General features: G+C 39.4%; 1 protein-coding gene across 2 annotated transcripts in view; it reads left to right on the top strand.

Moving 5' to 3' along the window:
- The window catches only part of LOC117426922 (unconventional myosin-X-like), a 108,359-nt gene that overhangs the window by 78,043 nt on the left and 15,291 nt on the right, over positions 1-15,025 (top strand). For both annotated transcript variants that reach the window (XM_059033497.1, XM_059033498.1), the window contains exons 20-26: positions 1,820-1,944; positions 3,072-3,186; positions 8,979-9,085; positions 11,145-11,585; positions 12,320-12,359; positions 13,027-13,800; positions 14,343-14,466. In XM_059033497.1, coding sequence (XP_058889480.1) covers positions 1,820-1,944; positions 3,072-3,186; positions 8,979-9,085; positions 11,145-11,585; positions 12,320-12,359; positions 13,027-13,800; positions 14,343-14,466 — 1,726 coding nt within the window. The remainder of the gene's footprint in view (positions 1-1,819; positions 1,945-3,071; positions 3,187-8,978; positions 9,086-11,144; positions 11,586-12,319; positions 12,360-13,026; positions 13,801-14,342; positions 14,467-15,025) is intronic.

Genomic DNA, 15,025 nt, shown 5'->3' with positions numbered 1-15,025 from the left:
CATGTTTGATACTAATTAAAGAAACTAATTAGTTTGAAATATCACTATAATCCAATTATTTATTATCTTTTCTAAGGGGTACCAACAAATGTGTCCAGGCCATTTTAGAATATCTTTGTAGAATAAGCAATAATTCATCTCTTTTCACAGCTTCTTTGCTTTATTCTATGACATACCAAAGGCATGCAAGTATACATGATAAAATAGCTTTTAATTTCATCACTTTTCAGGAGGAATGAAGCATTATTTCAATGAGCTGTAAGGGTACCAACAAATTTGAGCACGTCTGTGTGTGTGTGTGTGTGTGTATATATATATATATATATAAAAATACAATACATATAAATAAATTAAATAAATAATTAGTTATTTAAATTTCCCTTTTTAGTTTTTGATGTTTGCAATCATTAAATATTTCTGGGTTCTGTTGCTCCAATAGTGAGTTCTCATCTTTCACTAAATCTGCCTTTACCTGGCTTTGAGCTTGTCTGGAGAATCCTAAATGCCTGGACCAAAACAATACTTTTGATTCTCCAGGCTAGATCAAAGTAAGTTCAAAGCCAGGCAAAGGCAGATTTATAATAATAATAACTTAAAATTGGAGCAACATAACCCTGAACCAGCTAGAATCATTGTAAACACATAAACAGTAGGGAAATGTTTGAAACAACTTACTTTTTCACCTTTTGAGGTAACTGGCATTTGTCACGGACCACACTTGTAGAAGTGGATTATTTATCTTAGTTTCCTTAGCTCCTTGTGTGCATGATCATTCTTTGAGCCCTCAGACAGCTCCAAACCTCTGTCATATAGTTTTGAATTTCCATAGTGTACAATAACCCCCACTTGGATACCTTGTATGCACGCACCACTGACTGAATGTGGATAAGTGCCTTCTGAGCTCCTTAAAATAGCACAAGAGGGGATATTTCTTTGGAAAACCGCAGTAGAGACAAGCTGGCAGCACAAGTGCCAAACAAGGCTTTGTAGCGAGATTAAGGGACTCCGGGATGAAATACAGAGTTAAAAAGAGAAGGATCTGGGGGAGTAAGCATTTGTGTTTTATAGAGACTGTATACTGTTTTGTGCCAGGGATTACTGAAACAAATTGGGTGTTTACTAGGATGAGGCAGCACATTGTAGAACCCTTTCCCTCATCAATGAAAAAAATACCCTGAGGTATTACCAGAGACTGGGGAGGCTTACTGCAGAGTGGGTTCATTTGTCAGTTTTGTCAGCACAAGGAAATATGCCTTCAAAGCTGTTTGGAAGAGTAGGTGTGAGACAGGGTACACCCCGCCCCTGTGTGCATATGTATTATTTTGTTGTATTATTTAAATGTACTGTTTTGTGTATTTAAAAACACACCATTTTATTGTTGTTATTTTTTACAGCCTGGATGAGGTTAAAATGCCCCATCCAGATAAAATCATGAGAATGTGTGGTCAACAGCGAGTGTTTCTTGACAAACTGGCTGTTGACCACACATATGAGAAAACCTGTGCTGAATGTGGCAGAGGGATAAATTAGGTAATTTATAGCCTGTTAATCCCTCGTTCACAATATAAAAACAAACATCTTTGGCTGAACAGGGTTCGGTTGTCCAGAGGAGGAAAAGACAAGTAAGAACAGATACTGAAAGTAAACAATTGTTATTCGTGCTGGCTTGATCTGTTTTTTTTGGCCATCATTCTGTTCAAACTTATGTAAAACTGGTATTTAAGCTTGAAAAATGCTCACAGGATTTGGCTCCCATCTGGCAGTCTTGGAATATGTTGTAAACTAATATATATTCTATGTGTGTTTTGTTTGTTTACAGGCTCCCAATAAATTTGACCCGGAAGTGGTTCTAAATCAGCTGAGGTACTCTGGGATGCTGGAAACGGTGAAAATTCGGCGTGCTGGGTTTCCTGTTCGGAGGCAATTCCAAGACTTTTACACAAGGTAAACAAAGAGAGGCTTTAGCAAACCGTGATGTTTAAAAAGTAAACATGTAAAGTGATGCACAGTGTTAATAGGGACACAAACTCCCTCTGTCATGTAGGTAGAAGGCCCCCCGTTATAATTACATTTCAGCTTCGCTAATTAATCTGCTATGTTCATATAATAACATAAGAACATAAGAAAGTTTACAAACGAGTGGAGCTCGTTTGGTTGTTAGTAGCTTATTGATCCCAGAATCTCATCAAGCAGCTTCTTGAAGGATCCCAGGTTGTCAGCTTCAACAACATTACTGGGGAGTTGGTTCCTTACCCTCACAATTCTCAGTAACAATCCCAAATAGTCCCAAACTGAATGAACTGATTTTAAGGTCACTTCACAATGAGACCTTTTATAATACAAATTCAGTTATAAATTTAAATTTTGAATATTGGCATAATTTTTATGACAAGTCTTGTTGTTTTGCTCCCAATGTATAATGAAAAATTGTTGACCTCTTGTGCCATCTGGAGCAGTACTGCACTGAAAATGAGAATGAGGTATCGCTTATAATGCCAAGGTCTAATAATAATAATAATAATAATAATAATAATGCCATTTAATTTTACACTAAGTCATAAAACCAACATTATTTCTTAATTAAACTATACCCTTACCCCAAACTAAACCATATTCGTTTTCTGCAAACCTTTCTCTTTTTTGCCAATTTTGACCTATTTGTATTTATTAAATTTAAATAATTGAAACAATTTAGATACAGAAAAAGAAATGCAAAGGTTGCATGGAAGTACTGTAGTAATGTATGAAGTCCCATCTCTCTTACATTTTTCACTAAAATCACTTGTTTGGCTTCTCTCTTGATACAGGTGACTACTGCTATAACCACACACAGTGCAGTCTTGTTTTCTTAATTCATTGTGTGGTAATGTTATTATAAAATGTATTTAAACCTTACTATGTGTTCACATTGCAATAGTGCAATGCTTGCTCATTCTGTCCATCACTACTACAGTGTTTTTTCTAATTTTTTTATTTAAGTTGGCGCACAGTCTTACTTGAGTCATGGCTAAATACACAGTTCATGGAAATAGTGCCAAACTGTGTATTGAAGCAGTCTTTGTTTCTGTCAGATACAAGATGTTACTGAAGGTGAAAGGCACTCCAGGGGATGACAAGGGGAAATGCACTGTACTGCTGAAATCCTACGACTGCGCCAAAACAGAGTGGCAGCTTGGGAAGACAAAGGTACCAGCTCTCTTACTGCCCTGCTCTCTGCACTGCTGCCCAAGTACTTCAGAGCTTTACAAAGGATTTATTACGTGACTAAAGTACCTGCATACAGTAGTAAATGTTTATACATGTTGTGTTGTAGTCTGATTTAGAACCTGTTTAAGTTAAATGTGTGTAGGGCAGCATCAGTATACTATTATTCAGAACATATTACTTTCTAAACCTTTATTTAAAGAATGGAGTTCAAAGAATCTGATTGTGTAACTGACTGCAGTTGTTTTAAAATAAGTTTTTGTTTACGACCCCTCCATTAAAAAAAATATATATATATATATATTACATATACATATTGCTTTTGTGGATGAGGAGAAAAGTTGCAAGAATTGAAATAGCATTTTTTCATAATTATTTAATTCAAAAGTATTCATACTCTTTGATGCCAAGATAGTATTGTCTACAATGTGCTAGAAATTTCAATACCATAATGCAGAACCCAATTCTAGATAATGCTGGATTGTTGGTGAACATTCTTAGACAGTATAAAAGGGTTAGGCATAGGATGGTTACTATCATTAATAATAAGTCAATATGGGGAAAAAGTAAAGAGCTATCTGAAGACCTTAGGCAGAAAATGATTTATTGTCATAAAGCTGGAGAAGGATACAAGAAAATTTCCAAGCATTTGACACTCCCAATTTCAACTATTGTTTCTATTATCAAGAAGTACAGACTATGGTACTCTCACAACGCTCCCTCGGTCTGGAAGAAAGAAGGTTCTTTCACCAAGAACAAGTAGAATAATTGTGAGGAAGGTTAATAACAATCCGAGATTGACTGCCAAAGATATTCAAAGTGAATTGGCTGCAAGTGGGACTAGGGTTTCCATTTCAACCATAGGTTGAGTATTGCATGGTGAAGGTCTCAACGGTCGCAGGCCAAGGAAAAACCCATTCTTAGAAAAACGTCACAAGGACAATCGCTTAAAGTTTGCAAAATGGTATTTGAATGATGGATCTGGTTCTGGTCAATGGTTTTGTGGAGTGCTGAAACATAAATCGAGCTATTTGGTCATGCTGATAGTCGTTACGTTTGGAGAAGTCTGGTGAGGCGTACAAAGAAAAGAACACCATACCTACTGTCAAGCATGGAGGTGGAAATATCCTTCTATGGGGCTGTTTTTCCTCTAATGGCACAGGACATTTAGTCCCAATACATGGTAAAATGGATTCCATAGCATACCAAAAGATATTGGCCAGTCATCTAAAGCCCTCCGCTACAAAACTTGGTTAAAAGTGCAACTGGACGTTCCAACACGACAACGATCCAAAGCACACATCAAAATCTACTTCAGAATGGTTAAAGAATAATAAAATCAAGGTTCTGGAATGGCCTAGTCAAAGTCCTGATCTAAATCCGATTGAGAATCTTTGGTATGAGTTGAAGAAGGCTGTGCACAAGAGAAGTCCTCGGAATTTGAATGAACTAGAACAATTTTGCATTGAATGGTCAAAAATCACAAAAAAAATCATGCCAAAAGCTCATTGACAAATATCCTAATTGTTTAAAATAGGTTATTACTGCTAAAGGTGGCTCAACTAGCTATTCATTTCATTTTCCTTGTCAGGGTATGCATACTTTTGAATTGGTATTTTTGTAGTTTTGCAAAAAAAAATTGCTGAAATAAATAATCTATTTCTTGTAACTTTTTTTTCCTCATCCACAAAAGCAAAACTTTTGCTACAAAAGATTTTCCCTAGAATTTGTTTTTGAGAAATGATACATTTCCGTGGGTGTATGTAAACTTGTATGTATGTACAGTAGATGCCACTTATTAACAATCTCTCGGTTCCCAGGAAAAAGTTGTCATTAATCAAAAGTTGCCAATAAGCGAAAAAGACCCTGTTTTTTCAAGTATATTTATATGGAACGATATGTACTGTAGTTGTACAAATATAGCACTGAAATACATGTGTTTTAAATGTTAGTGTTAAATGAACATGAGAAACACGAAATGCCCAAATATAGAACGTTTTACTTCACGCGTGTGTAAAACCAAAAAAAAAAAGAGTAGGCTTAAATAGTAATACACAACGATGTACTACAATTGTCCTTACAGTGAGTAAAGCAAACAAAGTCTAAGAACACAATTTTAAATTAAGAAATTGTCCATCGTTGTCTGCTTTGTAGCCAGTTTCAAAGCCAAGATTCTGCCTCAGTCTGCCAGAAATATGCAGTTGCGAAGTCAGTGTGTTATAAAAGCTGCATGAAGTATGTGCATAAATCATGCAAGTGCACCTGTAGCAACTGGCAACTAGAATTAAAGTTGTCAATAAGCGGCGTGCAGTTGCTAATATCAGAATTTCATTAACATTAAAGTCTATGGGGGGGATTGGACCCTGGGAAAATGTTCTTAATATCCCAAAGTTGTCTTTATCAGGGTTGCTAATAACCAACATCTACTGTGTGTGTGTGTGTGTGTCTCTAATATATATACTGTGTGTGTATGTGTGTGTGTGTGTGTGTGTGTGTGTATATATATATATATATATATATATATATATATATATATATATATATATATATATATATATATATATATATATAATATACATTCAACCAAGGGAAAAACACACACTTACAATATGCAACACCTGCTTCACTCCCCCCCCCCCCCCCCCCCCCCCCCCAAACAGAAAACTGTATAACCAAAGGAGGAAAATATTTTTGATTTCTCTAAAGGGCAGTATCCAGGTAGAAGCTATGGGGGAAAAAAAAGTATTGAACATTATTAACAAGGAAGTTGTATCTAAGGCTGTTATCTTTACATTCAGACAATTAAGAACTTAAGCCTGCAGCGGTCATTGAAACCAGACAGTTTAACAATTAGTTTCATTTGCAACAGATAACAGCTTGCATAAAATTCAGAAGGGAAGGAGTTAAGTTTGTTGTGCTGGGCTGTGTGCTAAAAGGCCAGGTAATTCTTTTAAAGGCCTGTATCAAGTGTAGAGTTTCATTCTCTCTCTCTCTCTCTCTCTCTCTCTCTCTCTCTCTCTCTCTCGCTCTCTCTCTCTCGCTCTCTCTCTCTCGCTCTCTCTCTCTCGCTCTCTCTCTCTCGCTCTCTCTCTCTCTCTCTCTCTCTCTCTCTCTCTCTCTCTCTCTCTCTCTCTCTCTCTCATATACACACACACACTCTGTTAGGCTGACTGGGACATGCCTCACTGATTGTTCTGCAGTAAAAGAGCTCCATTGTTCTGCTGCGAGGTCAGGGGCTGGCCTGCCTCCCTGTGCTGCTCCCATTTGTTTTCAGTGTGTCGCTCCTGTTAATGCACCCAAGGTCGCTTGCATGTCTTAACCCTTTCAGTATCTCTTGGCACATTCAGTTGGGCTTCAAGCTGGGCTCAAGGGGTTGTAGCAAAATGTGCATATTTAAAAGAAACACCAGTTTTTAATTTTAAAATATATCTGATAATACATGTGGTTTATGGAAGTTTTTAGTTTGCTTGCCTTATTTTCTGGAAGTCTGCTTCACTTCCTGGGTCATTTGACCTCAAGGGTCAGTGGTTGAAGCATGTTGCTGGCTGCACAGCTTGCCGTTCATCACTGGGGAAAGCAGCTAGTTGGTTAGTGACATGAAAGAAGGCACTGAAAGCAAATAACCAAGGCTCATCAAAGTGGAGTAAGCCTTGATGAAGCAGAGCTTTTTTTATACTGTAATGCCACGTAGCTAAGCAGTGCCTGAAGTCAATAGAATCCTATGAGGTAGCATTAACATCATTTCATACTTAAAACTTCTGGGTTACAGCATGAAATAGCTTTAATTTGACTGTCCATTTATAGACTGAAGCTACAGAAAGGATAATAGAGGTAATAGATTTAGTGTCTGTGTATGGACAGATGCAGTTCTAGAATTGTACATATTTAAACTATTGCAGTATTATGTCACTACCAGGGGCCCAGTCGCTATAAGAAATATTGTCATATACCTCTACTGTACTTATATAAACTTTCTTCCAAACATTAGTCAACCATAGACTCGGAAGTTGGCACATTTTTTCGTTTAAAAATTTGGTGTCCAATTATTTTCCACCTGATTTTTCTACATTTTGTGAAATACCCAAGTGGTTTATTATGTCACCATAACGCCTTGAAGGAATTTGTTTTAATGTGTACCGTTGTGTGCACATTACTATACAACAAGCGTTGAGATATCAAGCACTGAGTAACTTTTTCATAATCGGTGGTCCCGAGTAGATATTTCTATTGCTGGCTCTCATTTTGGAATCCGTTTCATTCATTCAACTCCAACAACAGAATGACCGGGGCGACTACCACTGTTCCAACACTGCGTAGGTATAGACATACTTTCTTTTCCATAATTAGCCTTGTTATATAAACAGAATACATCATGAACATTCATAGAGTACTGTAGCTATTGCTCTCATGAGGAGAGCCAGAAACACTCAATCCCTTCAGGCTATCCTCATTCGTGGAGTAACTACAGAAGGTGATCCTTCATGCTGTATCCTCTATTTACCCTCCACTGGAGAGGCATATGGTGTTATTGAGAGTCGGTATGGGAGCTTTTAAGATGTGTCAGTCTGTCTTTACGTGTCACAAGCACATTGGTACATAATGGTGTGTGTAGAAATGGTCAGTACATTTTCATCATACCGATAGATATGTTATTACTGTTGTTGTTAATAATAAATTCTGACTGTCACAAAGCCTGTAAGTGACCAGCACAGACGTGGTTGTTTTATTGTTCGATTTCTGCCTCTGTGAGTTTTGTTGGGGGTTGGGGGGCTGTTTCCTTTGAAACAATCTGTGTGTAATTATATCTGCTGATTGTGTTGAGAGGAAATGTGTTCCCAGAATTAGTGTTCAGGATTGTGTGGGACGTGGGAAGGATGTGGAAACTTCTTAAGAATAATTTTATTTTGGCAGCGGTGCAGCTGGGTCCAGCAATTGCAGTAACATCTGCTGGAGCCCACTGGCCAAAAGCCAGTCCATAATGGCAAAGGGACCAGCTCTCTGAAGGTACAACACCAACTGAGCAGGCCTCTTTTCCATGTGTGCTCATCGGACACCCGCATGTGCTTTATTCCCTTGTGCCTTTCCAGTTAGAACTCCAATTTAAAGATCTGAATGAGTTAACATTCTGATGAAGGAGACCTGCTTGACACTGTTGCGGTGTAGGGGTACAGTCAGGTGCCCCAGGGTCAGGTAGAGCTAACCCTATTGCTGTTATTGCACTTGAATTGTAGTTCCAACACGTCAGTGCCAGGGGCCCAGTCTCTGTCAGGATAGCAAACTCATAGCTGTTACATTGTCAGAAGTACTGTACAACATCACTGCCTTGGGCTCTGTACAGAACATTATATTATTACTGCTGACTAGGAAAGGGTTAAGTACTGTAAAAAAGCATGTGTCGCCATTCTCTCTCTCTCTCTCTCTCTCTCTCTCTCTCTCTCTCTCTTTTATTTGCCAAAAGAGGCGTGGTCTGTGTTTAGGACCAAAGCCACTCGTAACTTTTTTTTTTTTTCCCCCCAGTCTCTTTCTCATTCTCCCTTCCCCATGAGCGTCAGTACAGCACAGAGAGCAGCAGCAGCAGCAGCACTGAGCAGGAATCTGTCCACACAGCCTCAGTGAAGCACAATGCAAAGCAGAAGCAGCTCTAGTGAAAGCAGGGCATTTTTTCTGCACAGTTTGGTAGAATAGCACATAACCCTTTCAGAAAGAGTTCACACTCTTACCTTTTGCCAGCCCCATCCTGGAGTGTAACCCCGCCAGTGTCGCCCCCCTTGCAGGTGTTCCTGAAGGAAGCGCTGGAGCAGAGGCTGGAGAAGGATCGTGAGGAGGCGCGGAGGAAGGCTGGCATGGTGATCCGAGCTCATGTCCTGAGATATGTGGCGAGGTCAGTGTCTGTATATCGGTGGGAATAATGGGACAAACAGCTTAGAGGGAAGCTGTCACCCTGCTGCTATGCAGCGACTGAGGCGTGTGCATTTTTATTTGCTCTACACTGTGGTTTTCTCGATCAGTACCGTGGGTTACACTTTCAAATCCATTCAAAGCACCTTTTAGATATAGTATCTCTTTCAATGTCTACCAGACTAGGGTATTGGATTTTATAATGTAATTGTTTTGGTTTGATGGGTATAACAGCATGTAACAGTGGTCTTCGTAGCCAGGCGATTCAGCATGGCAAATATATATAATGGGGTGCATCAGAGTGATCTCTCTTTACTGTAGGTGTGGTTTTAGTAAAGGTTTGACTGTAATTAATAAGGTCAGGGTTTGATATTATGTGTTTACTTTAGATAGTTGGCGTGTGAGGCTTAGTGTTTTAATATGAATATTGTGTCCCCTGCAGCTAAAATTAACATTTTGTGCAGGGTGGGGTGGGGAATTAAAACAAACTGGAAACAAAGTCTCTTTTCTGAAGTTTTAATAAAAAAGCAGCATTATTGTCAAATAAACTGCAGCTTTAATCCATTATTGCCTTGAAGGTTTAATTTGAAGTTAATGTGTGTCAATTAACAACAGTGCTTTACACTGATTTTAAAAGATTGTTGCACGTTATCTGTCAATTTGTTAATCGATTTTTAATGGACTCTGCCCACGTAAAAATTACATACAATAAAGTTAAAACTAAATGCAAAAAACGACGAGCACTTCATTCACAACAGTCATTTTTAAAAAGCATGAATCCCATTTACTTTTATTTAAGTACCCAGTTTTGTTTTGTTTTTTACTTAATTATAATGTACTATATTTAATGTACTGAATGTTTTGTGGGTAGTTTAAAATCCCTAATTATATATGAATACAGCAAGTGTTTAGTAAACATGAACTGTGCCATAAATTGATTGTTTCACATGATTTTAATTGGATTTCAAGTAATTGCATTTATACTACCAGCCCTGCTTCTAAAGTGTTGCAGCATGATGCTGCATAAGAAATTACAGGTAGAACCGTTGGGGAAGATGCTGTGGCACAGTGGACTAGCATTTTACCATAGGAGGCAAAGTCAGGGCTGGAAAGAAGAATCCCATTGCATAGCAGGTTTGATCCATTCCTGATTTGTCTATTTTTTAATAAGACACACCTGAGCTTGTAACATACACACTGTGGCTAATCAAGCTTTTCTTAAAACCTGGAATTGGTGAAACTACTGTGCAATAGGAGTCTTCATTTCATCCCTGAAAATGAATATGATGGTCTCAAAGTTGCCAGAGCATGGAAATGTAATCTCAAACACCAGAAATACAGGAGATTGTAACCCTTTTAATTAAAGACACAGACAGGTGAGCTTGGCTCCCCTTGTCAGTTAGCACGTTGTGTTTTACAACATGCTGGTACAGATAACCCAGTGTCTGGAACTGCTACACTGTAGACCTGATTGTACCTATCAAATGGAGATATCAGCCTCTGAAGCACACTATTTATTTTGTGTCTATAAAAAAGGTACAATAAACAAATTACTAAAGCCTTTAATCCCAAGTTGGCTGGTGATTAAAACACTGTCCTATTCTCATGTGAAATGATTGTCAATGGAGTATTATCTTCAAATGCAGTTCAGCGTAGCTATAAAGTGGCAACGTCCCCTTTGATAGTTACTTTATTTAGCTAAGGAGAGGTTTAAGCACTAATATATCTGAATGAGATCCTTAGTAGGCAAAGCAATAATTGTGTTTTCTTACCACCTGAATAGTGTTTTTACAGTTAATAGGAACTCATTTGAACTTTACACTTGAGATCAATGATGCATATAAAGTGTGAGGGGTCAGATGGGTTCCTATTACCTGTATAACACAGGAAGTATGTTCCTTCCATCAAACTTGCTACGTTGTGGCGATGTAAGTGCGCTTCACCATAGTCAGTGAAAATAGCCAGGAATACAAAAAGATATAAGAAGCATGATGGGACTTGCAAGAATGTTAGCTAGCTAATTAATGTGGTTATCCTAACAGGAAACACTACCAGAAAGTCCTGGCCAGCGCTGTGACCATCCAGAAGAACTACCGTGCCCATTTGTGGAGGCGGCTGTTCCTGCGGGTACGCTCCGCCACCGTGGTGTTGCAGAAGCACCATCGCGGCCAGCTGGCCAGGAGCCTGTACCAGCACCTCCGCGAGGAAAAGCGCAAGAGAGAGGAGGAGGAGGAGAGGAAGAGGAAAGCAGAAGAGGAGGAGCGAAGGCGCAAAGAGGAGGAAGCAGCGGCAGAGAGGAGGAGACAGGAGGAGGAGCTAAAGAGGAAACAGGAAGAGGAGGCACTCCGGATCAGACAAGCAGAGGAGGAGCTAAAGAGAAAGCAGGAAGAGGAGGCGCTCAGGGCACAAATGGAAGAGGAGGCGCGAAAGAGGAAACAGGAAGAGGAAGCAAGGGTGCAGCAGGAGGAGAAAGGAGAGGAAAGGTAAGTAGATTTTGAAGTGTGATACTGATAATCGCTATCGGTTCAAGCAGACTTCTCTCAAGCATAATCAAGGTCATTTTTAAAACTTGATCCCTTTACTGATGAAACTTTTCGAAATAGTCATTTCCAGGTCAGGGATAAAGTGTGACTAAATCGTTCTGATAACTTGGCCCAAAAAAGATTAGAACTGGAGTTGAACTGTAGTAACCTGTAGTTCTTTAAATGAGGTTTAACTTTGCTAACTGCAGCCATTTTCAAGGTTGACAGAGCAACATTGGAAGTCGGTATGCCATTAATTTTATTCAAACAGATAAAGCAGTTGTGTAAACAGAATGCAGTAGTTTAGCTGGCAACAGATCAAGGACACAAGTTGCAGGCAAAACTGGTATCCAAAGTATTGTGACTGTCTTGCATAGCATACTGTACATTACACTCATTTGAAGTGAGTAATAAAGCACAACAAACATTTCTTGTTCATTTAAAAAAAGAAAAACAGAACACCCATGACACTTTTCAAACTTTGATTGTAGCCATTTTTATTATGTTTTCTGCATTTAAAAATTTAGCCCCTGGAAGCACATTGTACGGCATGGAAATAAAACAGAAAATCATGGTGGGCTCTGGCTGCAAAATTACTATAAAGAGCCCATACAGTGTTTAAGGATAGGGAGGAGATTTGTAGGATTATTGATGAACCCACAGTTAAATTTGTGTTTTTTGTCTTTTCTTTTCAGGGAGATGGAACCACTAGGGACAGAGCTCCTTTCCCAAAAGGTAATCTCTCTCTTCTGCTACAGAGCCCACTCTACCTGTGGCTGGTTCACAAATCCGTTCAGCAAGATCAGCTGTTCTCTATGTAAATCCACTTGACCTGCACCGAGTACTGTTGTTTTTACAACTGTCTTGTTCCTAAAGCTATCAAGCACTAGCACTCTGAGAAGTCAGGCCCCTGCTTAATTAGCCCAAACTTATTACTATTGCCCAATCAGAAATACATCTGGTCTGGTCAGACTCTGTAGAGTCGGTAGATATCTAAGGGATTAATTTAAGTTTAGAACATGAGAACATAATACATTTGGGAACAAGACAAGGAGCTGATGTTTAGCTGGATACCCAGCACATGTATAAAAATAATGTTTCCACCAATTTGATTATTTTAGGAGAGAAGACAACAATTGATTGACTTTAGAGGCTCACAGTTAAGGAACATATTGATTTTACTTTTGTTTCTTGAACCAGCTTTACCAGCTCTTTAACTAGCATTAAGTCTGTGTACCACCATGACTGACTGAAAAGCAGCAAAAAACTTGGCTCAGGATAGTCATTGCTGGATTTTTCCACAGGAATGGGCATGATTTGTGCAGTTCATTAATAATGTGGCTCTAAATTGAATGATGTGTTCAGGTGCTTCAATCTGCAATTTTCTCCTCCTTCCTCTAAGGCCCCTCACACCCCCCACCCCAGGATGGTAGAGGAGGAGAGCCGGCAGATGGAGGAGATCCTGCGTCTGGAGCGGGAGATTGAACGTCTGCAGCGAGAGAAGGATGACGGGGTCTCCCTGCTGTGCGACAGCTCCAAGACCGATCTGGAGCGGCGCAGGACGGCCGAGATCCACAGGCTGGAGAAAGAGGCCTCACGGGTGGCGCAGGAGTTTCTAGAGCTGCTGGATTTTGGCGGGCTAGAGCGGTCCCTCTCCAGTGAGGAGAACCTCAATGACTCCCCGGACCTGACCGCCCCACTGGCCGAGGAAGAGGTGGATGAAGGCTTCCCTGCAGAGGAAGATACCAACCCACTACCTGACTACCCTCGCACCGCTGTGGAGTATCAGCATATCGACGAGGACATCTATGCCAACCTCCCTCCACCACCGCCTCCACCTCCTCTCGCTTTCCTGGAAGACCTAGATGAAGCTCTGAAAGTCCCTGCAGAGTTTCCAGAACCTTACATTGCCCCAGAAGTACAGGAGGATGAAGAAGCAGAATACCAAAGCATCAACAACGTCGTTTCTGACAGCTTGCCTTATTTAGAAGACCCCATCTATAGCCTTCCTCCAGACCTGGAATCTGATTATGACCATGATGAGTTTGAGGAGGCACTGGCCAGTTCAAGGGATGCAGGAAGCACTACGGATGGACATTTGACCGATGAGGAGATCCTGCGGAAATCCACTTGCACTTACAACAGCCTGGACTCCTGCCGTGGCAGCTGTGACTCGGTAAGCAGTACTGTGAAGAGCAGGGTGAGGATGTGGATGTGGTCAGTAGAGCATGAGTGGCAAGAAGAGGTCTAAAATCTATAAGCAGCGGCAGACGACTTGCATATACTGACTTTACTGTATTCCACCAAACCCCCAAATTCCTCACCACCGATTTAACTGGCCAGTCGTGCTTGTATCATTTTGATTCAGGGATAATTTTTTTAGGTACTACAAATAATCTAGAGTATTAGATTGCAACTTGTCTCTTTCCGGCTCAGTTTGTTTAATTGTATTTACTGTTTTTGTTTCTATAATCTAATCTGGTGGACACCTTTTTAATATTATTTGCGTAAAAACCTACCTTTTTAACTATTTAAACTATTTTTTTATCTTCTGTTTCTATTATCTGAAATTATTATCTAGACACTTGTTAATTTTAATTATTTGAATTTATTTTATCTTTTGAATGTTATGCTGTTTAGTGTATGATTAATCTAGTCTAACCTGCTTTGTAACTCTATTTCCCTATGACCTCTCTGACTCCTGTGTTTTTCTATCAGTTTATCGACAGCGATGATGAGAATGATGTATATATCGACACAGACGAGGAGTTCTCCAATGGCAGGGTGACCATGTTTAATGGAAGTGGACCGCCATACTTCCACAGTTACCTCTACATGAAGGGTGTGCTTCATGCTTACAGAATCTCACTACATCTTTATTTTTATTATTTTTTTTGTATTGGGAAAGCAAGGGACAACTGGTGGCTTATCCCATTAAGTACCAAATCAATTTTTCTTTGAAAAATATCATAACACAAGTGTTGATGCATTACATTTAGACTTAACTTTTGTGGTTAACAAAATTAGAATAAGTTATTGTAGCAATATAGTTAGAGAACATTAGAATAACAGGCAGATACCAGTTAAATGCGCTCCAAAAAGTACAAAGTAGCCTGTCCTCAAATGAGGACAATGGCACTTATTGGGTTAAAGGGCAATGATATTAGCTATTGTCCGTACGTTGCCATATACCACAGTTTAGCATGTACATTTCTTTTAAATGTATGGTATAAATTACGGTTTGTGTAGCCATGGCACCACTGACAACATTACTGCTATACTTTTGGAACTTGCTAGAAAGTCATACACACAGTCCAGAATCCTGTATAAAAGCGGTTGGATCACCAAATGTGTCAAAACTACTGGGGGGGCGGGAAAGACCAGTTATCTGCTAGCACCTA

This window comes from Acipenser ruthenus, chromosome 11, assembly GCF_902713425.1.
Source record: "Acipenser ruthenus chromosome 11, fAciRut3.2 maternal haplotype, whole genome shotgun sequence".
Classification (NCBI taxonomy): Eukaryota; Metazoa; Chordata; class Actinopteri; order Acipenseriformes; family Acipenseridae; genus Acipenser; species Acipenser ruthenus.
This window is presented reverse-complemented; position numbering and strand designations above follow the sequence as displayed.